This window comes from Sebastes fasciatus, chromosome 20, assembly GCF_043250625.1.
Source record: "Sebastes fasciatus isolate fSebFas1 chromosome 20, fSebFas1.pri, whole genome shotgun sequence".
Taxonomy (NCBI): domain Eukaryota; kingdom Metazoa; phylum Chordata; class Actinopteri; order Perciformes; family Sebastidae; genus Sebastes; species Sebastes fasciatus.
In genome coordinates, this window is record NC_133814.1 from 8,499,900 (window position 1) to 8,524,462 (window position 24,563).

The 24,563-nt window shown below is 40.5% G+C and overlaps 3 protein-coding genes across 5 annotated transcripts in view; all 3 read right to left on the reverse strand.

The window, feature by feature from the left end:
- galk1 (galactokinase 1) overlaps positions 1-11,675 on the reverse strand; it is a 108,047-nt gene extending 96,372 nt beyond the window's left edge. The window contains exons 1-7 of one of the 3 annotated variants that reach the window (XR_012591968.1): positions 11,386-11,675; positions 9,713-9,902; positions 9,376-9,495; positions 8,996-9,131; positions 7,858-8,039; positions 6,340-6,490; positions 5,536-6,238 (exon numbers count right to left, since the gene is read on the reverse strand). Coding sequence is in view for 1 of the 3 variants with exons in the window: in XM_074620604.1 (XP_074476705.1) it covers positions 6,076-6,238; positions 6,340-6,490; positions 7,858-8,039; positions 8,996-9,131; positions 9,376-9,495; positions 9,713-9,902; positions 11,386-11,550 (1,107 nt within the window). In the remaining 2 variants the exon portion in view is untranslated. Of the gene's footprint in view, positions 1-5,500; positions 6,239-6,339; positions 6,491-7,857; positions 8,040-8,995; positions 9,132-9,375; positions 9,496-9,712; positions 9,903-11,385 lie in introns of all 3 variants that reach the window. The other 2 variants (XR_012591967.1, XM_074620604.1) reach the window with 2 other exon arrangements.
- Positions 398-5,377, reverse strand: LOC141758855 (BTB/POZ domain-containing protein KCTD21-like). The gene is made up of 2 exons (XM_074620605.1): positions 3,479-5,377; positions 398-1,124 (listed from the first exon to the last, which is right to left on the reverse strand). Exons 1-2 carry the CDS (start codon positions 3,890-3,892, stop codon positions 660-662), a joined length of 879 nt encoding a protein of 292 aa, XP_074476706.1. The 5' UTR covers positions 3,893-5,377; the 3' UTR covers positions 398-659.
- Positions 11,676-15,441: 3,766 nt separating the features above from the next.
- Positions 15,442-24,563, reverse strand: part of LOC141758271 (1-phosphatidylinositol 4,5-bisphosphate phosphodiesterase delta-3-A-like) — a 28,220-nt gene continuing 19,098 nt past the window's right edge. The window contains exons 10-16 of the mRNA XM_074619490.1: positions 23,604-23,744; positions 23,343-23,502; positions 21,850-21,966; positions 21,485-21,663; positions 20,530-20,665; positions 19,905-20,054; positions 15,442-19,504 (exon numbers count right to left, since the gene is read on the reverse strand). Coding sequence (XP_074475591.1) covers positions 19,356-19,504; positions 19,905-20,054; positions 20,530-20,665; positions 21,485-21,663; positions 21,850-21,966; positions 23,343-23,502; positions 23,604-23,744 — 1,032 coding nt within the window. The 3' untranslated portion in view covers positions 15,442-19,355. The remainder of the gene's footprint in view (positions 19,505-19,904; positions 20,055-20,529; positions 20,666-21,484; positions 21,664-21,849; positions 21,967-23,342; positions 23,503-23,603; positions 23,745-24,563) is intronic.

A 24,563-nucleotide genomic window follows, 5' to 3' on the forward strand; every position in this document is an offset into this window, starting at 1 on the left:
AATTCACAAAATCCAGTATGCTAATGGTAAAGGAGTGGATGTTGAAGTACATTTGATTATTGTTTTGTTTTTTTATCGTGGTATTGAAGTGGGTATCGAGAATCAGTAAATTTCATTGGTATCGGAACCGACTACTTAATTTCTGTGACATCCGTACTCGGCAGCGGGTGAAAGCCAACTCCAGATTCATTCTAGTTTTCTTGGCGTTTCGCCTCGCTATATTTGCGTCTTTCCGGCGCTGTGTCCGCCATTTTTGTAGTTTCCCCTTGGATGCATGCCTACAATCTTTGGCACTTGGTCGTTATGTTTTTAATAGAGGTTGACGCCCCAAAACATCCCGAACACAGCAATATAAGAAAATCCAGGCAGCGGGCTTTTTTTGTATGAGTCTATACAATGTTTTTTTTAGGAAAATCCTACTCATTGTGCCTTTAGCCCAGCTTAATATTTACTATTTTGGTGACCTCTATGACAGGAGCTCAGACACAGAGACTACAGACAAAAAGCAAGTCGGTATCCTTTTGATTTCCAGATTGAAAGAGTTAACCCCCAACTCGAACTAACTGGATAACTGGTTCAGTTGTGACCAGAGAGAACAAACCATCCTTCATCAACATGGCATGTTGTGGTACTTTTAATTTGTGTTCTTTGCCCAGAGCTCAGCACTTGACAAGCCGAAGTGAGGAGCAGTTCAGAATTTCCGCTGGGTCAGGAGTCACCAGATCGACCTTGAACCCTTCAGCCAAAGACACCTTCAGCAGCTCCTCCACAAACCCCTGCATGTCTGTGACATCACACGGGTTCCGGTGCACGTTCGTGACGTCATCCAACGGCGTGACCTCGGGGTTGGAGACAGTTAACTCCCGGTAGCGCTGCTTGTCGTACTGGTCCTGTGGGAGTTGGTCGGGCTTCGGCACCCACTCCAGTTTCAGCCTGTTCTGCGTCGGGTTGCACGGATGGGGGCTGGTGAGACCCCGGGATGTTCTGTAGGAGAAGCGCTCACAAAGAAGGGCGAGGAAGGCTCCCCAGGTACAAAAGAGGTCGACGGTGAAGGCTCGCACAGAGCATGTGCGAAGCTCATAGTTTTCTGGCCCGTGGCGTAAGTTAAAGTGGAGAACGCGGACCTGGAATGACAGGGCAGAATACGCTGACAACACCATTCTCCAGAGCGTACACAAACAAAGAATCGGTCTGTCCATGTCTCTGAATGTGTAAACCGATGCACACGCACACACACACACACACATCCTCTGCTCACATACTGTATGGTAAACATCAACTGACTCTCAAAAGGTTAGTGAATGCCAGTATTTTCTATAGTTTTAGAATTCTCCACTGAAAGCAAAGCTGATAGACAATTCAGGTCAAAGGAAAAAAATTGACACTTTGAGGAAAACGCTGATTGAATTTCTTACCAAAAGTTAGAGGAGAAGATTGACAACACTCTTGAGTCTGTATGCTAAATATGAAGCTACTGTCAAGAAGCCAGCTAACGTTGCTAAGCACAAAGACTAGGAATGGGAAAACAGCTAGCCTGGCCAAAACTTGCCTACCACCATTTTAACTCGATTTTAAAATGTTAAGACTAATTAAAGGGGACATATCATGTTCATTTTCAGGTTCATACTTGTATTTGGGGTTTCTACTAGAACATGTTTACATGCTTTAATGTTAAAAAAACACATTATTTTTCTCATAGTGTCTGTCTGAATATCCCTGTATTCAGCCTCTGTCTGAAACGCTCCGTTTTTAGCGCCTGTCTCTTTAAGAGCCCCTCCCGAAGAAGCCCAGTCTGCTCTGATTGGCCTTTGAGAAAAATATGATGTATATTCTAATGAGCCTGCATGTGATGTAAGAAGGGAAGCCAAATCTTAATTCTTTGAAATCTTTCTCTCTTTCTTTCTTGTTTAATCTGTACAACAACCAAGAAGTATAAACATCAAATCACTGTTTTTACGCGGGGTTATGTGCCAGAACTATTTCTTGGTTGGGATTGTGATTTGTCATTTTTAAGGCCTTTACACACTGGGGGCGGGGTTTTTTGTGCAATTAATTTGCACGTCATACATTTTTTTCAAACAGTTTTTTTTGTCATGAGTACTTTCAGAACGTGAATATTACACTGCGAAAAAACAAGGTAAGTTTTTTTCCGAGCTTTCGCACTGTGAATAAAAGCATCGACCAATCACGCTGTGGAGAACGGAAATATTCAATACGTACACTATAATGTACAACAACACGGAGGCTCCATTAGTCCGAACCAAGACGGCAAACTTTATTACTCCTTACAACCTTGATAAAGGCAGCGCAGACCAGATCCACTCCTTTCATTGTTACCTTTCACAATAAAAGCCCTAGACATACTCTTTATATTGCATAACTGTTTACCAGAGGAAAATTCAGGGTATTTCACTAAAAGGAAACTCAATAAAATAGGTTACAGTAGTTTAGGCTATACAACAGTTTACCTCAGACAGACTGCCAGACGCTGCTCTGGGTCAATAGGATCCTGGTTTTGGCCTCTGTCTGTGCAAATCTATTCAAACCATTTAGTGAAAAATTGGCACAAATTTGCATTGCTGCCAGTATGAATAGTTTTGATGTGAAATAATCACAGCTGAGTATTTTGTATTTTGGTGTTGGTTATTTGTCAAGACCCCGGTGTGTAAAGACCTTTACACTTGTTTGTATGGATTAAACAAACAATACATAACGTGTTAATTAGTGCGCTTTAGAGGTGCTAGAAGGTGGATTGTGTTATGTCTCAACAGAGCAAGGCTAGCCGTTTCCCCCCTGCTTCCTGTCTTTATGCCAAGCTAAATTAGCCGGCTGCTGGCGGTTGCTTCATATTTAGCTTACTGACACGCAGAGAGTGGTGTCAATCTTCTCATCTAACTCTCCCAGCAAGACAGCGAATAAGCGTGTTTCCCAAAATGTCAAACTATTTAAATTCTCCTTAATCTCACAAGTCACCGTCACTTCTATATGGATAAACTGTTTTTGAGGTATTACATTTTCTGGAAATTACATTTAGAAACCCATTAAGGTACTTTCAGAAGGAGAGCGGTTGCTGCAGCCGCCTCAATTGCTTCCAATGGGTGAGCTCCAAAACCCCAATTGGTTATTGTGGGTTGGATGTGGTTTCGGCTCAAATTCAAATTGGCACTTTTGCCGACCTGAATCTATGGCACTGTGCTGCACGTAAACAGTTTAACACATGTACCAACAGCACTAATAAACATATATTTCACACTGATTCTTGTGACTGAAACCAGATGGAAAAGCTGCTGTACTGCACCTTGAAGCTGTGAAAAGATAAGCACACCATATCCTCAACCTCCTGTCGTTTTATCATCGGCTGATAAAGATTCAAATGTCACACCTGGCGCCTCATATGCCAACTTCTGTTGCCACTAACAAAGCAGTATGCGGGAGCAACGCCACCGTAAACACAACTTTTACAAAAAAAAAAACATACCTTGGATTCCACATTCACCACAATCATGGCTCCTAGCGGCCCTCCTTTAAGGCTGAGGGGCACCGATGCCTCGTAGCGGCAAATCTCCTCCAGCAGGGGGCGTATCTGGAAGAAATCCACCTCTCTCCGCAGCAGCGGCAGCTCTGAAAAGCCATCCGGCAAGTCCAGGGAGCTAGAGCGCAGGTAATTCAGAATGTACCTGAACACTTTGCCGTCACGGTCTATGAAAACATTCCCTCCGTTATCTCTCAGCACGGGGATCTGTCCGGTGAACATAGCGCCAAGCATGGAGTCCCGGCAGCGCGTCAGAGTGTCCAGGGTCGTCGTGTAAATCTCTCCACCGACGTTCAACGACACCGGGTCCTGGAGAGAGTTCCTGTTGCTGTTGTCGTCCGGTGAGTTGAGGTTCAGCATGTTGGAGGCGAAGCTGTGTGGGTTTTACGGTCCCTCTCTGATGTTGTTATTGGGAGGACAAGGATCCTTCTGCTCCGGTCAGGAATGCTGAGGACTGAGGGATGTGGAGGTTTCGAGTGCTTCTTTTGTATCCAAGAAAGAGTTGTTTCCTTTGACGGGTAGCGAGCCACAGTAGTAGCCAGGATACGGCCAAGTTAGGAAAGATGCGAGGAAAGCTGCCAAGTCTGTTTCCAAAGCTGAAGATTTATAAAAGCGGAGTTTTCAAACACATAAAAGGCCGCTGCTCTTTTCCTTCTCGTTGTTGCCAAGCAAACGTTTCATCCTTATAAATTCCTGTGATTTTCTTGCGGTTAGATTTACATCTTTGTTGATGTATCTCCTTTAGGATTCGGAATGGTGTCAGCTAACAGCAGGCCTACAGTCTGACTGCAGGGCCACAGTGACCAGACCAGCATGCTAATAACTGGACACTTCTGGCTCCACGAAGCTCCCTTTTATTCTCAGCTCATACCCCCTGATCTCTCTCTCACACACACACACACACACACACTGGAGCTGTCTGAGCAAGACACGGGGGACTGGGCAATTTGTCTGAAATGAACCCCTTAAAGTGACAGACAGAACACTGAAAGTGCTTTTCATCCCCTGCGAACAAATGAACAATGACCTCAGACACTTTTCATTTCAAATACCCTTCGGAATGCAAACATTGTTCACGAGAAAACAGAATCATAAAAATAGAAAAAGTTCAGTTTCCCAACTAAACGACAGCAGCTGACTTTGTTGCTCCTGCTGAATTATGTTGCAGGATGAGAATAATTAAGCTAAATATTTCAGAAGTCCATTACTCCTTCAAACATGATCTTCTAAAGTAAATTATACTAAATAGAATGAGAGAAAGAATCACAGGGCTTGGGAGGAGGTCACCCTCATCACTTTATCATTTTGTCTTGTCAGACATTTGTGTGAAATAGTCATAATTAGCATATGAATTCTTGAGTTATGGCCAAAAACATGTTTTGTGAGGTCACAGTGACCTTGACATTTGACCTTTTACCACCAAATTCTAATCAGTTCCTCCTTGAGTCCAAGTGGACATTTGTGCGAAATTTGAAGAAATTTGAAAGAGGGGTCCCCGAGATTTCACAAGAGTAAGAGTAGGACGGACGTGAGGTCACAGTGCTCTTGACCTTTGACCTTTTACCACCAATTTCTAATCAGTTCCTCCTTGAGTGGAGGTTTGTGACAAATTTGAAGAAATTCCTTCCAGGCGTTCCTGAGATACGTGTTCATGAGAATGGAAACGGACAGACGGACGGACAACCCAAAAACATAATGCCTCTGTCTGCGGCTGTCGCTGGCAGCATAAAAACTGCTCTGCATGTTAAACTTAAATTAGTGGTATTACAGGACAGGATGGGTCGGGGCTAGCCGGTTAGCATGCTCATTTCAGTAGATATCTTTGCAACACAATACATAGACGTCTTTGACATAACGTCAACCCTGTAACCTCTTCACATTCTGTTGATAGTGTTTTAAACTAAAATTCTGGCCAGATCTTACACATTGCACCTTTAAAGGCATTATTGATAACATTTTTATGTAGACAAATATTAAAAAAAAAAATATATATATATATATACATCCTGGTGCATCCACAAAGGTGCCAAATAAAAGTATGGCTTTTCCTGAAAAAAAAAAAGTATGATTGTGAATTAATCATTTAAAAAATTTTGGCGGGTCCAAAATTAATGTTTTGTTTATCTCTGTGGAAGATATCTGACTTTTGGTTTCCACTTCGAACAAGGCTTGTGAGCCAATAGTAAAACGACGTTGGTATCACGTGGTATGTCTGGGCCGTGTGGAAAAAACGGATAACGGATAAAGACTTGTTGTGAAGTGAATGTAATGGAACGGGAGGGAGAATGCGACATCTAGTGGCTGAATGTTATCGATGTTATTAATAGCACCTTTAAATAAGGGACGCTTTTGCCTGATAACAGCAGGCGGGGATGGAGAGAAAAAAAATAAATCACCAATCAAGCTTTTGATTTCGATGGTCGAAATCAGAAACTAATTTCAAGCGATTTCCGATTCAGGATGGAAATCGTGACACCCCTATACAGTCACGTGATCTCTAAAGTATACAGTGTGTGCGTGTATGAACGAGTGTGTGTTTTAACCTGTATGTGGAGTATAGTCCTGTCAATGGCGTGGGCCTGCAGCAAGGTCACGGTGCATCCACCGAATCCTCCGCCGGTCATCCGGCTGCCAAACACCCCCTCCACCTCCATGGCTGCAGACACCAGCTCATCCAGCTCCCTGCAGCTCACCTCGTACAAGTCTCTGTGACAGGGACACCCAGTTACCTCACACCTCTCCCACATTCTGACCTGAAACAGAGACTCTGAGGATAAACAGGTGTGATACAGCTGCTTTAACAGTACCTGAGGGAGTTGTGGCTCTCCACCATCAGCTTGCCAAACTCTCTGTAGGCTCCTCTCTTCAGGGCTTCAGCACCTCGGACGGTTCTTTCTATCTCCTCTATCACATGCCGAGCTCTTCGAAAGGTTACATCATCCAGTCTGTCTCTTGCCTCTGAAATGAAGGAAGGGTCAAAACGTCACGCTACGCCAGGCTTCAGTGGGCGTGAATAGCATTGGATGTTAATTAAAGTCTAAAGATCTGATTGGTGCATTACACGCTGTTTGTCTTCCCTTTGAGGAAAAATAACAAAAGGGGGAAACAGCTTCTTTGCTCATAGCCCAGGGCTCCAGACTAACTTTTTACATTGGTTGCTCTGGTGTGCCTAACTTTTTCATTTAGGCGCACCAGCACATAATTTAGGTGCACCCAAATTTTTTCCCTGTTCCTTCTGGTGCTGCAAAAATATATTTTAAGCGTTTTTGTCAGTTCCCATAGGCCTACATTAGGGATGTCACCATACCAGAAATTTAGTAGCTGGTTGCTACCAATACCAGTGAAATTCCATGATTCTCGATACCAATTTGATACCACGGTAAAAAAACAAAACAAGAGTAAAACATTAAATACCCTGTACTTCAACCTACCCTCCTTTATTACCGTTTGCAAACAGTTTTTTGTTATGAAGTTATAATTCCCTCTCTATTATCTATTTATATTGCTGTGAAAACATCTGTATTTATTCAAGTTTCTCACCAAAAACGTAATTTTACAAGATTACATTTGAACACATCATGATGATTAGAATTTACTTTCCCCCAATACTCATCTTTACTGAATAGAGCATGAATGCATCATAATGAAATCCACACGTTTACATATTACGTTGGTATAAGAGTAGCGTAATGTAATGTGTGTGTAGCGAGTGGGTGGTCAAGAAACAGAGAGATCTCCTGATGGAGAAACTACTGCCATTTTGCAGACATTATAGCTAGTGAGCTACTCAGCTGTAGAACCACTGACCTGCTTAAAATGTACCAGGAAATGTCAGTTCAGAAGGAGAATGGTGAGGGCTTTTTTCTCTTTTTCTTCAGCACCACTGCTAACATTACACCGCACTGTCTGTCCTCGGACTTATAGGCTACAGTTATGAGAACAAGTCGGTTTACATTTTGTCCCCGCGCCACTGTCAACTCAGCTATCAGCGAAAAAAGCACGAGATTCTACAGACTCCATAGCCTGGAGGCTAAACGGGAATTTCTGGCTGCATCTCAAAAACATTTCAAGTTTTTACTGAGGTGTCTGTGGGTGTATATCTGAACTTTGAACAGAGCCAGGCCAGCACTAGATCACTGGGACAGAACACAACGTACGAATCACATGAAGACAAGACGAGGCAGAGTGACATTAATGGAATGGAAGAGGATAGGATAGGGCAGGAAATAGGACAGCAAACTAACCCAGGACAGAGCAGGATGGGGAATAATAAAATGAGACAGAGTGGATCAGCACAGGATAATAAAACTATATACTTCACACACCCTCCAGGTCCTTCATGGTGGCATCTCTGAGACTGTCCTTTCCCAGGATGGAGGCAGCCTCCTCACACTGCCTGCGTCTCATGGGGTACTCGCTGCCCGTCAGAGAGTGTTTGACATTGGAGTTGGTGATGAGGATGACCAGGCCTGGATCTGCCAGAGGGACAAGGGTGGCCTCCAGAGACCTGAGTCCAACCACAAAGAAGAAGTCAATGTTGGATGTGAATGTGTAGAAGTTCTTCCGACTATGAAAGCGTTTTGCCAAAACATGCCAATAGGCAATGGGAATGTGATGTCATTGACAGCAAGTCGGCCATTTTTGGAGGGAAAAGGGTAAGAGTGGATGGCCATTTCAAAGGGGTCCCTTGACCTCTGACCTCCAGATATGTGAATATGTGTTGATAAAAGTATTAAATACTTGACAAATCTCCCTTTAAGGGACATTTTGAACAGATAAAAAATGTGAGAGTAATTGCAATTAATCACGGACAATCATGCAATCAATCGGAATTAAATATTTCAATCGATTGACATCCTTAATATGTATATATGTGTTATTATATATGTAAAATACAAATACATATTCATTGAGAAAATGTCTAGGATAACACACACTAAAGTTAAAGGATAACTTGTTTCCATTGTGGTCTAATTACTATATCATATGTTATGTTATTATTTTAACACAAGCCATGATCTTTTCTCTAACCATAACCAAGTAATTTCGTTGCCTAAACCTTTCACAACGTTGAACACGTGGCACTGTGCGTGATGCGAGGCTAATATGAAACGTATTTTGGTTCAGAAACGTCGACATTCATCGTATCCCGTGGTTTGCAGAAAGGTACAATGCAAAAGATTTCTGACGACTGGGTTGGTAATATAACAGTTCATAGATTATGTTCTAATCTAACAAATCTATAACTTAGAATCTGCATATCTTTACTACGTGTCTAATATCTTTCTAATACATTTGTCTTGTGTTGTTCTTTCACACAACTATAGAAGTGTAAAAAAAATAGGCTACTTCAAATTATTCAAAGGAACATACATGAGGCGGCCCCTGGTATATTCTCTATCTTGTAATGTAAAGGGTCCTTGGCTGAAAAAAGATTGAGAACCTCTGGTTTACAGTACATACCTGCAGTCAATGAGCAAAGCGTGACCCTCCCTGCCGAGAACAGAAACAAACTGATCCATGATGCCACAGGGGACACCAGCATGAGTGTGTTCTGCCTTCTGACAGGCCACCGCTGTGGACACCTTGTCTCCGTCATCTGAAAGATGAAGAAAGATGTAGAGGAAAATACCAACAAATCCAGGCTCATATACCTGAAGATCAACCAGACGGGGTGTAGAAACAAAGTGTTTTATTGAACTTTGAGCCTCAGCTGCAGCAGAACCTTAGGCTGAAATTAAGCAATATTAGTTATTGTAATGTCCTTGGAAAATCACTGCGCATCACCTATCTCTAATCTAATGCACTGAGTATCAGAGTCACACTGTAATCAAGATTCTGACCTGGCTTGAGCTGCTGCAGGAATGTGTAGAAAGCCACCTCCAGAGAGGCTGAGCTGGACAGACCTCCTCCCAGGGGGACACTGCTGACTATCACCGCCCTGAAACCTGGGACAGGAGGAGCTGAAGCATAGCAGACAGACACAGAGACAGTCCACATTAAATAAATATCATGTGGTGTCCAACCGAGGCAGGATAAGATGACATTTTGTGAGATCAACAAGCGTCTGCTGTATATCTGTTCTCATTCACTTTGACAGGACTAGATTCAACGTACGAGGTGAACAATGACAAATAAGATCCTGTAGTATTATTACTAGTAATATGTATAGTTGTTTACCTCTGTAATGCTGTATAACACCCTTCACGTAGTTTGCCCAGCTGGGTAGCCCTGGAGACAGCGGTGATCCGTCACTGGGCAGGCTGAAGTCCACCCTCCGAGGCTCATCAGCATCCTTTGTCGCTGTTACCACGGTGACATCCTGGCCAGAGGTTTGCCTCCCTACCACCACAGTCACCAGGGGCAGCGCCTGGCTCACCAAACGCAAACAGACACAATGCAGCAGGGTGGTTATCTTTCCTCTTTGACACAGTGGAAATAAACTTCATGGAAAAAAAAAAAGAAAAAAAAAAGGAAGTACAAATTTCCCAACTGTGGGACTAATAAAGGAATACTCTCTTATCTTATCTTATAGTTCATGTGCATATCTAAACATTTGAACTAATAGATATATCACCATGAAACGTCCCCAGTTGATTACTTACATTGGAGGTTATTGTTTTGTATTACAAGTTTTCTGAAATGTTTTTTTAAACCTGCAGTAGACATAAAGTTTTTGGCATCATTGGGCAAAAATTCCATAACAACCTTTCAGCATATTGTAATTCAAGAGTTCTGAGAGAAAACTAGACTTCTGCTCCTCCTCATGGCTCTGTTTTCAGGCTTTAAAATATCTAGCCCGTGACGGGAGACTTTGGCCAATCACAGGTCATTTCAGAGAGAGATAGAGAGCGTTCCTATTGGCTGTTCATTCAACGGAGGCAGCTGTCAATCAGTCTCAAACTCCGATCAAACTAGGCGGCGCTGATCAAATATGAATCGATATTCCGTTATTGTAATGCCTATTTCTCTCTTCGAATGTTTCATCTTGTAGTGTACTGTTTAGCTGTAAAATGAGAAAGTTTGCTCCGGCTGGTGGGCGGTGCTTGGTATTTTCCTCAACTGATCTCGACATGGCTGCCGGGTCACAAACTTTCTCATTTTACAGCTAAATTAAGAAATGCTTCATCCCTGGACACTTTCAAAAACTACCTCAAGTACCACCTGTTCATCAAGGCCTATGATCTCAGCTGACTCTTCCTACACATCACTATTTTAATTACTCAGCTATAGTTTCTCCTCTGTGTTATTTATTAGTATGATTTTGTGCCCCCTTTGTAAAGCGTCCTTGGGTTTCTGAAAGGCGCTATATAAGTCCAATTTATTATTATTATTAAACAGTACACTACAAGATGTTTCTGAAAACATTTGAGGAGAGAAATAGGCATTACAGTAACAGAATATTGATTCATATTTGATCAGCGCTGCCTAGTTTGACCGTTTGATCGGAGTTTGTGAGTGATTGACAGCTGCTCAGAGATGGCAAGGCTCCAGCTCGGCTCTGATTGGTTGTTTTCCTCCGGTCTGTGAAATCTTGCAGACGCCGTTAGGAGCACCGGAGGACACAGAGGCACATGATTTTTTTTCAGATTACCTTTCTCATGTACTACTGTCAGGATATAGTGACGGTTTTATAAAAAATAACTTTATTAAATCATATTGGCTCCAATTTGCCTACTGCAGCTTTAATATTGATGAGTCACTGGGAACACTACAGTAGAGTGAAGAGGCCCAGAGTGACGTCATATATAACACGCAACACATTAAAACATTAAAGTACCCGATTTTTGAACGAGATTTGGTGTGACAGATAAAAACGGTGTTTCACTTCACCCAAACAGTGGTGGTGTTACCATTGGCAGCACTAGTCCCTGGTTGTAGTCGGTGTGCTCCCCTATCAGGTTGACTCTTCCTGGAGCACACACCGCGGTCTGAGGAGCCTCCTCCTGGAACATCTGCACATACAGACGGCGAGCATCCGCGACAAGCTCCGCTACACTGGGATAACAGCTGGCCATTGAGTTAATAGACACTTTTGACCGCTGGAGGTTCAATTATATCAATGAAACGCTCTCACAATGCTAGATGGAGGTAAATGTTCTGTTGACATCAGGTACTTCCTGGAGGTGTGCTCGAATAGTTTGTTATGAGGCTCTGATTGGTGGGAGGACGTCACGTGACACAGCTTGCTTTTTTCAGCTTGTGATCACTTTTGAATGAATGAATGACTTTATTTCGAACATAAAAATAAATAAAAACAGATATAAAATAATAAAAAACAGAACAAGAGTAATAATGTCCGAAAAGGAGTAGGTAGAAGTAAAACTTATATTTCCCTACCCCTTTCTCACTTCTCCTCTAATAACTTGTATATCATATAGAATGATAATATAATATAATATATAAACTATCCCAGATTTATTTACATCCCACATTAAATATATGAACAGCATCCCAAGTTTATTTACAACCCACATATCCATCCGCAGTTAAAAAGTAGATATAAACCAACCATTAAAGCAACCCTTATCACAACTCAGATTTTGCATTTTACTATAGAAATATTATATTTGGTTTGCTTTGATTACTCTGACAAAGACAGTAATGCAGTTTTCCTTAGAAAACTGCAAGACCGCTCCAACTCTTAGTTCTTTTAAATCAAAGCTTAAAACTTTCCTGTTTGCTGCTGCCTTTTATTAAACCAGATAATGATCTTATATACTGCACTAGAGCTTTTACTCTTGTGTGTTATACTCTATTTTAGCTTCGATCCTAGCTTTTATTTTTAGCTTGTTTTTAATTTCTAATATTTAATGTTTTTATGTTTTTAAAACTGTTTTAATAATGTCTTAATGTTCTTTTGCACTTTGTCGCAATGTTCTTGAATGTTTATGTAAAGCACTTTGAATTGCCCTGTTGCTGAAATGTGCTATACAAATAAAGCTTCCTTGCCTTGCCTTGCCTTATTAATTTAATTTTTAATTCTCGCCAAAGTCCACATTCACAAATGAAAATTTTACAAAAAGAAAGCCTCAATTCTTTGTATTTATGAGGAAAATATGTGGAACAATATGTGTCAAAGATTGCTTTCTCACAAAAAAAGCTATGAAAACAATGAATGTATGTAATATCTTCAAAAGTTGACTTCGCTCACGTGCTTTTCTATTTTACTTATTTTCTGTTGGATTTGTTTCGTTTCTTTTGTCCTTTTTATGTTTGACACTGCTTTTTTTTTTAATGTTTTTTTATTCTATGCCTCGTCTGTCTGTGAGTGATTCTAATGTTTCCTTCTTTTATTTTGTATACTGACAGTTGAAATACAAACTATTCCAAAACTATTTCATCTAGTCTCCGTTTCCTTAACTTCCAAAGCCCCTCACAGGTTACCTGTGCACAGGAGGAGAAGGGCACCACTCAAATCCGCTCAAAGCCTGGAGATATTATGGGTAGAGGTGTCCGAAGACATCCCCCTGGCATGCAGCCGGTGGGGCAGAAGTAGCATCTTCCCTTATAACAGGTGTTACACTGAAATCTGTGACCGCAGAGAGCCAGCAACACATGAGGTCACTGAAAATGTGACCCCACTGTACCCGTATAAACAATGAGGCAAATATGTGAAAAAAACACAAAACTCAATTTGTGAAAAACATAGATGTATTTTAATATTTTTAATTTAAAGATATATTCACAAAACTCTAAAAGAAAAAAGTTAAATATAGGTACAGTGGACTTGAACCTGCAACCCTTTTGTATATGAGGTGGTCTCACTGATGCATTGTGGGATGGTGGCCACCAGGGAGAGCCACACTCCATATGCTTCTACATGTTGGAGAAGTAGTGCTACATACACCCTGCGAGATGAACAATGGTGGAAAGTAACATACTGAAGTACTGTACTTTATGTGTTGCTGGCTCTCTGCGGTCACATATTTCAGTGTAACATCTGTTGTCACTTTACCTTTATTCACCTTTATATAATTTACTTACTGCTTTACAAACTGTTACACCTCTGTATATATATATATATATATATATAAAACCATTATATGTTTGTCCTGTAAGAACCACTTATCTCTAAAAAGTCATGAGCTCAGAAAGCAGACCTGTTTTCAGCTTTGTGGAGATGGTTTTCACTGGACGGAAATTATATGAAATGAATTGTAATCTGAAAAGTAACTAAAGCTGTCAGACAAATATAGTGGAATAAAAAGTACAATATTTACCTCTGAGATATAGTGGAGTAGTACCTTGAATTTGTACTTAAGTGCAGTACTTGAGTAAATATATTTGTGTTACTCCAATCACTTCTTCAACATGTAGAAGCCAGAAGTATATGGAGTGTGGCTCCCTCTGGTGGCCACCGTCCCACCATGCATCACAACCTCTGGTAGCCAGTGAGACCACCTCCTATACTGAAGCTTGCATGTTCAAGTCCCTGTCCTGTTCCTCTGGACTCAACAACACTGATTCATTCTGGAGGTCAAACGTCTGGAAGTTAAAATCTAATGTCTCCCATGTGGCTCTGTGCACTGTAAATATAAAAAATGAAAATGAAAATCAACTTTTGTCACACTATGTACACAGCACAGCACACTGTGAAACTTAGCTTCTGCACATAACCCAACCTAGTATATTAGGAGCAGTGGGCAGCTACTATTCAGCGCCCGGGTAGCAGTTCGGAGGGATCGGTGCGCTGCTAAAGTGCCCAGGAGGTGAACTGGCACCTCTCCAGCTACCAGTCCACACTCCGTATTTGGTCCCCACGGACTGAGCTACTTTCGCCCCTCTGCAGAGTTTTTAAAGGGGAACTAAGCTAATTTTCTAAATTCCTACATGTTATTCCTATGGTCTAAGACAGCCCAAACAATATTAGTAAACATGAACGACTCTCTCCCAAATCTAAAAACTAGAGTGCTAAAATTCAAATTTGTGATGTCATCAAGTATAAAGTGTGGAGCTGCTCCATAGACAATGAATTGGGAAATATGTTATAGATGACACAGAGAGCACCCAGGAGAACGTTCTGACTATGGCTACATTTTCTGTTTCACAACTGACAACACTAAAATATAATAAAGCTCATTTGGATATATATAAATATATTTATTGTCTATGGAGCAGCTCCAGACTTTATACTCTATGACATCACAAGTTTGAGATTTACTTCTCTGGTTTCTGGCTTTGAGAGAGATGTTCACTAATATTGATTGAACTTTCCTCGGCCATGGAAATAACATACTGGAATTTTTCATTTAGGTGGTGCTCCCCTTTAAACTGGATTCAATGAAACATGCTTCATGACTGAGATTTGACTGGAAAATACAAGCAAGAGCAATTTGCCATATCTTACAAAAAGTTATTTTGATATTTTTCGTGTGTTTTCCTAAGAATGTCCAGCAACAGGAGCGATCAGTGCACCTGCTCAACCCTGTGCGGTGTTTACGCAACAAAACTACTTGGTTAGGCTTAAGAAAAGATCGTGGTTTGGGTTAAAATAACAACGGAAGTGGCGTTACTTAAGTACGTAAGTTACGTGACAAATAAGTCAACATTTGGGTGAAAAAAAGTACGGAAAGCGACGACACTTAAGTACGGAAGTTACGTAACAAATAAGTCAACTTTTGGTTTAAAATAAGTATGGAAGTGACAATACTTAAGTACTCAAGTTACGTAACAAATAAGTCAACGTTTGGGTTAAAATAAGTATGGAAGCGACAATACTTAAGTACTCAAGTTACGTAACAAATAAGTCAGAGCTTGGGTTGAAATAAGTACGGAAGCGGCGATACTTTAGTACGGAAGTTAGGTAAAAAACAAGTCAACATTTGGGTTAAAATAGCAGAAATGGCGTTACTTAAGTACGGAAGTTCCGATACAAAAAAAATACAAGCAAGAGCAATATAATGCTAAATTTATACTTTTATTTATTTTTTTCACTATTAAAAAAAAACATGTCATTTGGATGTGTCAGTAAACAGTTTGGTTAAAAGCATTACTCAAATACTATCTGGCATTATGAGGTTCTTCATTTTGTTCCACTATTCTCAGAATGTTTTATTCCATTTCTATTCTGTCATGGTGTACAGTATATATTACCTGTTTCAATAAATAACATCAGGTTGAAGACTATACAGCTGGTGCACGACAAAAGCAAAGAGTATAATACTTCAAACCAATAAATAAACAACAACAATGTCAATGCTTTGAATTGTACAGTATTTGTTATCATTGCTACAGTAAAAAAACATACCATGTATGTAATTCTTATCCTTCCAGCTCCTGATTCATGTGAGTAAGTGCAATATTGTCGGACACAGGACTGGGATTAGTCTGAGATCGTTACGCATTGGCACTGGCTCCAAAACTTCACATTTAACCCAAATTCTACAAGAACTTTGTTTTGTTAAATTGACAAAGCAGATGTTCCTTTAACAGTCTTCTCATATGCCAAATATATTATGATTATTTCATACATTTAGAAGATGCTTGAAGACTTAATACTGATCTCAATTTCATCTCCCAGCACCGTGTCCTGATTAAAACATCCTTCAATTCATAAGATTCTCTGAGAGATTATCGTAATATGAAATATTCATAGTTCTTCTTGTCATGTGTAAATCAACAAAATAGGAATGTTGGTAACACTTTATAATAACCATCATTTATAAATGGTAAATTGATAGTTAATTAAACTTAGTTAATAGTTATTTTAATGTTAACAAACAATTAAATAGTAATTAATATTTACTAATTATTAGTAATGCTATAATTTCTGTTATGTCAACAGTTTATTGTTGCACACATAATAACATTTATATATTATTTGCTAATTATTAAGATATTATTTTTAAACCTTAAAAAAATTGTTTGTAAACCATCTATAAACATTATTTGGAATATAAAGTTGTAACTGATGATTATAATACTTTTAGATTTAGATGGATAGTCAATACTTTGTCAATGGTTAATTGGTTTCTGGTCCATCTATCTATGTAATGTTTATAGATGTTTTACAAATGAATTCTTAAAAGTTTACAAAACATTTTGTAATTATTAACAAATACTTAATATAATATATAAAATGTTATAATGTGTACAACAATAAACTGATAATAAATACATGACTAATGTAATCAATATGTAATTGTTATTGTCTCATATCACCTATGATACAATATATCATTTATATACTAATTCATATTCATATTACACAATACAAATTCATATAACACAAATGAATGATAAAATTACAGAAATTATAGCATTACTAATAATTATATATTTATAATTATCATTTCATTGTTTGTTAACAGTAAAATTAACTTAATTCAATTAACTATCAATTTACCATTTATAAATAATATCTATTATAAAGTGTTACCGGAATGTTCTAAAACTAACTTCTACAAAATGAAATGTCAATAAAAAGAACTGTATAAAACCTTATCTGTAACATAAGCTACAGTAGATGACTTAACTGAGTGATGTCTAACATAGAAATAGTGTCTTATAATCTGTTGAAACACTGGCAATAATAAAGCCTTCATGTCACAGTGGCCAGGATCGCACTACACAGTACACATCTAAACACAAAGTAAACAAAGACAAAGTAAAATATTAAGTAAAGTCATTGCATCTATGAAGCATATGCGTGCATATCCCGTCTAACAAGCTAACAGTAAGGCAGCCGATTTATCTAGTGCACATCATCATTTTGCTATTGCATAACTTCTACTGTAAATTCTATTTATAGTATAAAAACTCTAAATGGCTACTTAATAATATAGTTTGGTCATTCACTGATAAAAAGGATGAACAAATAGATTGTGTCAAGCTAAAATACATAAAGTCACTGTGAATCAAACATTTAACAAAAAAGTTATCTCTTCAAAGCATGTTCTCTATTTAACATAACACACTAAGCTACATTATAAAAGTAATGGGACGGGATTTAACTGCCAATACGACCTTCATTTGTACAGCACATGTCAGACAGGCAGAGCATGTTCTTCATCATGGAGAACTACAGCAACATCTGTTACATCTTCATAAAATCATTATTTTCCATATGGCTTTTGCCAGATAGCATTAGAAAAGTTGCCACATTTGAACCCGGTATCAGATTATGACGTATCCTCATACAACGGTTTGTATGATATCTTACGAAAAGTTTATTTTTCATGTGTTTTGCTATGAATGTCCGGTAACAAGAGCGATCTGTGCGCCTGCGCAACCCCCAACAAAACCACTTAGTTAGGTTTAAGTAAAGATCGTGGTTCGGGTTAAAATAACTACCGAATTGTCATTACTCGAGTACTAAAGTTACTTGACAAATAGGTCAACCAACGTTTGGGTTGAAATAACTACGGAAGTGGCGTTACTCAAGTACGGAAGTTCCGTAACAAATAAGTCAACGTTTGGGTTAAAATAACTACAGAAGGGCGCTACTTAAGTAGAGACGTTTCGTATCAAATAAGTCAACCAACGTTTGGGTTAAAATAACTACAGAAAGGCGCTACTTCAGTACAGACGTTCCGTAACAAATAAGTCAACCAACATTTGGGTTAAAATAACTACGGAAGTGGCGTTACTTAAGTACGGAAGTTCCGTAACGAATAAATCAACGTTTGGGATAAAACAACTACAGAAGGGGCGTTACTTAACTACGGAAGTTCCGTCACAAGTAACTCAACGTTGACCTCTGGTTTCACATGGGACACTAACAGCGGTCTTCTGGGTAAACAACCATCCCCCCCGTCCTCCTCCCTACGCAGACTTTATCTCTCTTTATACTACGTCACCTGTCCTGGCTCACGATTACTTGGATTACATACGAATCGATTATATGGGTTATACACAGATTATAGTGCATTACTTTTTGTAGGTATGGGTACGAACAGTGTATGAGAACAGCCTGCAGATTTGCACTAAGAGCTGAAGTAGGACAGGCCAACGGTCCTGCTGCATGAATACACAGATTTACAGTAACCGTTACCACAGTGGTTGTAAACGTGTTCTCAGATTACCTGCGTAATCTGGTTTCTCTGAGTAACCTGGTTACTAAGGTGGATGTAAACACACTGAGTATGATATGGTCATAAGCTCCAGACAAAGCTTAAAAGTGAACCTTGAAATTACAATTTTAGACTATTTTATCACATATTCTAATACAATACTTGCATGCCATATGTATGTTGGTGGTTGTTGTTGTAATTATTCGTCCTGTTCATACGGGCTGTGAATAGATCCTTCCTAATGTGACTCCACTGTAAGAAGTCCAAAGCTAATATGAGGCTGTCTAATAAGTTAGACAAATCAAATGGGTATCTTCCAAATTTACAGAAATTTTAGTTTGATTAGCCCTGCAGCAGAGAAATACTTCCTAGTAGTCGCATGTAGATTGTTGACAGATACTTGTAGTTATAAAGAAGTCCTGCCTTCAGAAGGTGTGAGATTTAGCAAGTTTGACAGGTTATCTCGAAGTCATATATGTTTAAAATATTGAGACAAAATCTAGCACCAAACTTTGGTCATAGTCTAGTAGATTAATAGACTTCTGCAGGCTGGTTCAATTGGTTGTCAGTAAATTCAAACCTCCATTAAACAAGGGATTAAGGAGACACAACCCAATCCTCTTATTCCATAAAATATAGACAGGTTGAGGATATAGCTGCAACGTTTGTAAGACAAGGTTATAACCATTGCGTTTTATGAATCAGGGCCCAGATCTTTTTTTTTTCCTAGATCCATGCAGATATACCTGGGGATCTTCCCATGGTGGCTTCCCTGCTTCATGGTGCTACTGTATGGGGTGGAGATGGGATTAGGGTTTCTTGGTTGAAGACATGGCCGGTGATTTAGCTGATGATTTTGAGGGACTGCTCTGACACGGGGTGATCTTAAGATGGACGAAGAGGGAGGACGGCGAGAGGCTGGAGCCATCCACCTTGAGCAGTCGGACATGGCGATAACCTGCAGAGACAAAGGAAAGAAGGTTAGGAGAGCAAATGGTTATTATCTCCGCCAGGAGATTATGTATTTGGTCGTATGTGTGCGTGTCTGTCTGTCCACGGCTAATCTCCATTGATTAGGTATTGTTCCTCTCTTGATTTGCACGCCAAGGTAAGACAATTGCATGTATGTGGATGTATGTATGTATATATAACTATCGCTTAGAAAATGACCACCTGAATTTAGCGCTGACTACAATGTAGCGCATCTTCTATGCCGGTAGCTGTTAGCTGTTAGCTGCAGCCGGTGAGATCTGCACTCTACTGGGTGCACTTTTCTAGTTTATATATATATTGGCAACCTCAACAAGTGGTTGGTACAGCCCCCCATAATAGCCAAACTCTACTGTCCCAACACGTACCTGTGCGGAGACTCGTAACCGGCAGGGTGAATTGCCCTAGGAAGTCATTGCTTGAGGTATAGTCATGGTCCTCCACCAAGAAGCGAACCAGTGCCAGGTCAGGAACATGGACGGTAAAGTTGAAGGTACAGTCCCATCGTGGGTTAAAGCCTGAAACCAGGAAAGAACACATGCTAACAGACTCATTTGCACATTTGTGCAATTTCACTTGTTGAACTTCGTGTGAAATCATGCTGGATGTGGTTCCTAACCTTTTTTGTCCCACAGCCCTGTCAGATAAACTCAAGTACCCCTTTATCAACACCACCCGTCACGTTCTAAATGTGCTCATTTGAATTGATTTCAAACTGTATTTCCACTAATAATTGTATAAAAATTTATATTTTTTTTCAGAAAACAAATGTCAATGTCTAGGACTACCACTTGGAGTAGCAGAAGCTCTTAGACATTTTCAACCAGGGTCCACCAACTAGGTTTTTCTGGAGCTTTCAACCACATCTCATGGTGTTAATTAGCTACAATATTAACTGTTCGACTATCTCAAGCTGTGTAGAAATTCCTAAATGTTGCTACTGAAGCCATTTCATCTGACAAAGGGTCTCTTGTGAGTAGGGTGGGCATTTACCATTGTTGTCGACATGAGGAGTTTTCTTCTTATCGATGTCTATGGGAACTCCGTGTATCTCCACCCACACATGAGGGTCCACAATTGAGGTGGGTTTGTCCCATTCTGGTTTAGGTAGCTGCTGCGCTGAAAGAACCTGGAATAAAAATGAAATCAGAGCTTAATTTGATTGGTCATGTTTTTTTCGAAGACTTGCAAAAAGCTCTCGCGAGGTCTCGCTTTTCGAGGTCAATGCCTAACCTCAACCATCTCGCGAGAGCTTCGCAATTTGTGTCCTAACTTCTAGACACGAATAATTAGATTAGAGTAGAATGGAGCACGAAGAGCTTATCTAGCAACAGTTCTGACACTCAGCTGCAATGACACTCTTTGAGTATACTCTTGTGGTATAGAATTCCTCCATGGCTCATGTTTGGGTTCAGAAAGAAGCCAATTATAACTCCCTAGAACAATTGCAGTAAGGAGGCTTTCACATCTGGGACCTAGGCCAGGATCCGAGTACACTTGACCCCAAAGTCCAGTTTGTTAGAGTAGTGTGAACGCTGTACCTTACCTGGGCATGGATCGACGAACCGCTTGAAAAAGTGGTCTCCATTACGGTTCATGTGTACTCAGGTACGGTTTGCATCATGTCGCAACACAGAAGTGGACTACTATTTAACGTGAGAAGCAGTCGGCGAGTAGTATTGCAAAGGCATTTCTAAAGTAGGAATGCAGGCGAGAGGGTCGTTCTTGACATTGCCTCCAATCATACTCAGGCACGGTGTAAATCAATCGTACCTAATAAGAAAACGCCCTAAGAAACAATCATTCACCAAGCTTAAAATGCTCCTGTAGTTCTATGTTGAAGAAAATCTTTCCAATGTATGCTGAAATGAATGCTCCAATTGACAGAGGTGAAAATACTTTTGGAACCTGCAGTTTCACCTATTTTCCTACTTGCTACCTTTCTTACCCGAACAGTAAGCAGGACAGGTCTGTGGCCAGGCCCTCCACCAACATTCTCCGGGTTGAAGGTGGTGTCAGGCTGGCACATGAAGGGAGGCTTCAACATGTACCCACACTGACTATTCTGCAGGAACCTGCCTTGGTTTAGATCCATCTGCTCACCTGGTGTCTGAAAATTCAAAGCAACTGAAGAAAACACAACACAACTGTGTTAGCGTCATACGACTGCCACAATGTTCTTTTCATACTGCCACTGGGGGTGGGATGTGGGGGTATGGGTAGACCAAAGAGAGGAAGATGTGTCTGAGTAACAACTCTTGCTTACTCTCTCTGCGTCTCTTGCGAATAGAATGGCATAAAATAAGCTCTCACCAACTTGACAGCCTCCGTTCCACATCTCCTGAGGGTTGTAGTTGGACGACTGGAGGCGTTGGCCTGAGGGGTAAATCCTGCTGAGCTGGTGGCTGTTGTGACGAACAAAATACATCCCTGGAGGAGCAAGACAAGAAATGTCCGTTTAGTCCAGTTAGTCCAATGGTAAGCTGAAGAAAGACTCATTTAGCTTTTGTCCTTTTGCTGCCTAAACAAGGTAGAATCAACAGGTAACTGTATACAACCAAGACCTAATAATATGTGGGCAGCATGCAAACTATTTCTGTTTACTTTTAGAAAGTAATACCCTTTTTCCACCAAAACGTGCACATATACGCTAAAATAGGGTATAAATTTCTTTCCCATTGCCAGTAGAGGAGTAGTCTTCCTTTTTTTTTTCTATAAACAGTTCAAACTCTTCCAAACTCTCAAACCAGAGTTGGTGATTGTTGGAACAGTGGAAAGACGGTTTTGATGAGTTTTATTTTGTTTGTGTTGAGTTTGAGTGAAGTGCGTTTTACGATGATCAGCGAGGTAAAATGACTGTTTCTGTCAATGGAGTCTGGTGGCTTTGAGGAGAGCATATTAAATGGTTTGTATTTTAATAAAATTATAATAATTGTTCAAATCCCTGTTGATTTTATTACCTCCGCCAAGGCTAAAGGCCTCAGAAGGAGGTTATGTTTTCCCCGCCGTTGGTTTGTTTGTTGGTTTGTTTGTTGGTTTGTTTGTCTGTTATCAGGATTACTTCAAAAGTCCGCAATGGATTTGAATGAAATCTTTTGGAGGGGTGGGGTGTGGCACAATGAACAATCCATTAGATTTTGGTGGCGATCCGGATGATGATCCGGATTCAGGAATTATTTTAAGAATTCCGATCAGCCTGAGCATTAAGACCTCTGGGTATAACACATGCGCAGTGTAGCTGATGACGCTTTGATGACGCATGACCCCGCCTTCTTCCTTCAGAGAGAGCGACAGAGAGAGAGCGGGGGGGAACTGTAGATTTGGTGTTTTTTCACATTAAACTCGGTGAAATTACAGTTGAGTTCGACCATAGAACACTTGGTGATTGTTGGAAAGAGTAACGACGACGGTCTAGGTGAGTTTTATTTTGTTTCTGTCCAGTTTTACGATGCTTTGCTAAGTACAGCTGATCTCAACATAAACAAAAATACACGTGGATGATGGCGCAAGCTGAGCGAAGAGGGGGGGCAATTGTACTCGGGCAGCTTTGCGGAGGTCTGCAGTGCCAATCTAGTTTGTTATATATTCACTTCAACACAAGTCACATAGCATCACGTCAGAAAAGAGGCGGAAATTAGCGTGTCCAACCGGGTGTCATGTTTCCATCACTCCCTAAATTTGTCCCGGGAATGAATGCTGATTGACACCTTTCCCGCTAAAAACAAAAGCCAGATGTTAGTGGGTGTTAGTGGGATTTTTGTCCAGTGGTAAAGGGGCTTAAGTTTAATCACATGCACACATCTTACCTGAGTCCTTAACATGCCTGAGCGCTTCACTTTCAGCGAAAGAGGACATGTCCGTTGCTGGGTTTTTGGCTGCTTGTTCGAAGCTTTTAAAGTGAACACTGCGAGTGTACACCACCAGCTCTGACAGCTCTGGACTCATCTTAGACACACCTGGCTGAGGCTGAGAGGACACACACACACAAACCCATCACGTTACAACAAACCATGGTGAGAGCCACTGCTGCTAGGATACAGGTGAGCTGGTGTTGGTGTTATACTCACCTTCTTGTCCTGTTTCTTTCCGGTGGGTTTGCCTTCGGCGCGGCTGGCCTCCTCGTCTGAGGAGCTGAGGTCTGAAGAGCTGGACGAGCACTCCTCCACCACCTCCTTCTTCCCCTTCACCAGGATTTTACCCTTAAGATCCTGCACACACAACCAACACATTACACACTTGTTTGAAAATGATAATAATTTCAACTATTTTGTCATGATTAAAATGCCACTAGAGCTACAGTACTACTGCTGCAGCTACAGCCACCCTGCTACTATTATTACAGTAATACAGCTACTGCCGCCCACTACTACTACTACTACTACTACTAACATTATTAAAAATAGTTGAAGGATTTATCTGTAGTCTCGCACGACACACCCAGTTTACTACACGACAGACATAAAAATGTCCGCCACTCTGACCGTCCTGCTATGTTGATTTGAATGAGAATGTCCATTCTACTCTCATTCTATTTCTATGGTTTTGACCTGTTGCCTGTTGCTGACTTGCTCACCTGTCGTGCCCCTCTTGGCTTTGTTTGTTCGGACTGCCATCCTGTTGCCAACCTGTATCTGTTAAATCCCTGAACTGCTCCAGTCTGCCTGGACTACCTGCATTTCGGTCCTTCCTTCGTCGCCTCACACTCACCCACTTGTGACACTTTTATCATGACTGCTAGTATATAATAATGGGCTGGATAAGAATAGAACAGTAGCCTATGTGAGAGTAAAATCCTCAAAGCAAATCATATCAAATCATCTGGGTGTAATTACAGGCACACATGAGGTGCCTCGAGGGAGTGTGATTACTGGGGCACAGATCATGAGTGCACACACTAACCCTTACACACATGTAGAAATGTAGAATAAGTGGGACACAGAGGAGCAGATGGCCCCAGATTTTCCATCCAACACAAACAGTTTGTTCTCTGCTTTACACGTAATCCTAACAGTCACTACCAAGACAGA

Coding starts and splice junctions, on each gene's coding strand:
- LOC141758855 (XM_074620605.1), bottom strand. CDS start 3,892: ATGCTGAACCTCAACTCACCGGACGACAACAGCAACAGGAACTCTCTC. Junction 1,125..3,478: donor TGGTGAATGTGGAATCCAAG/GTATGTTTTTTT, acceptor CTGTCATTCCAG/GTCCGCGTTCTCCACTTTAA.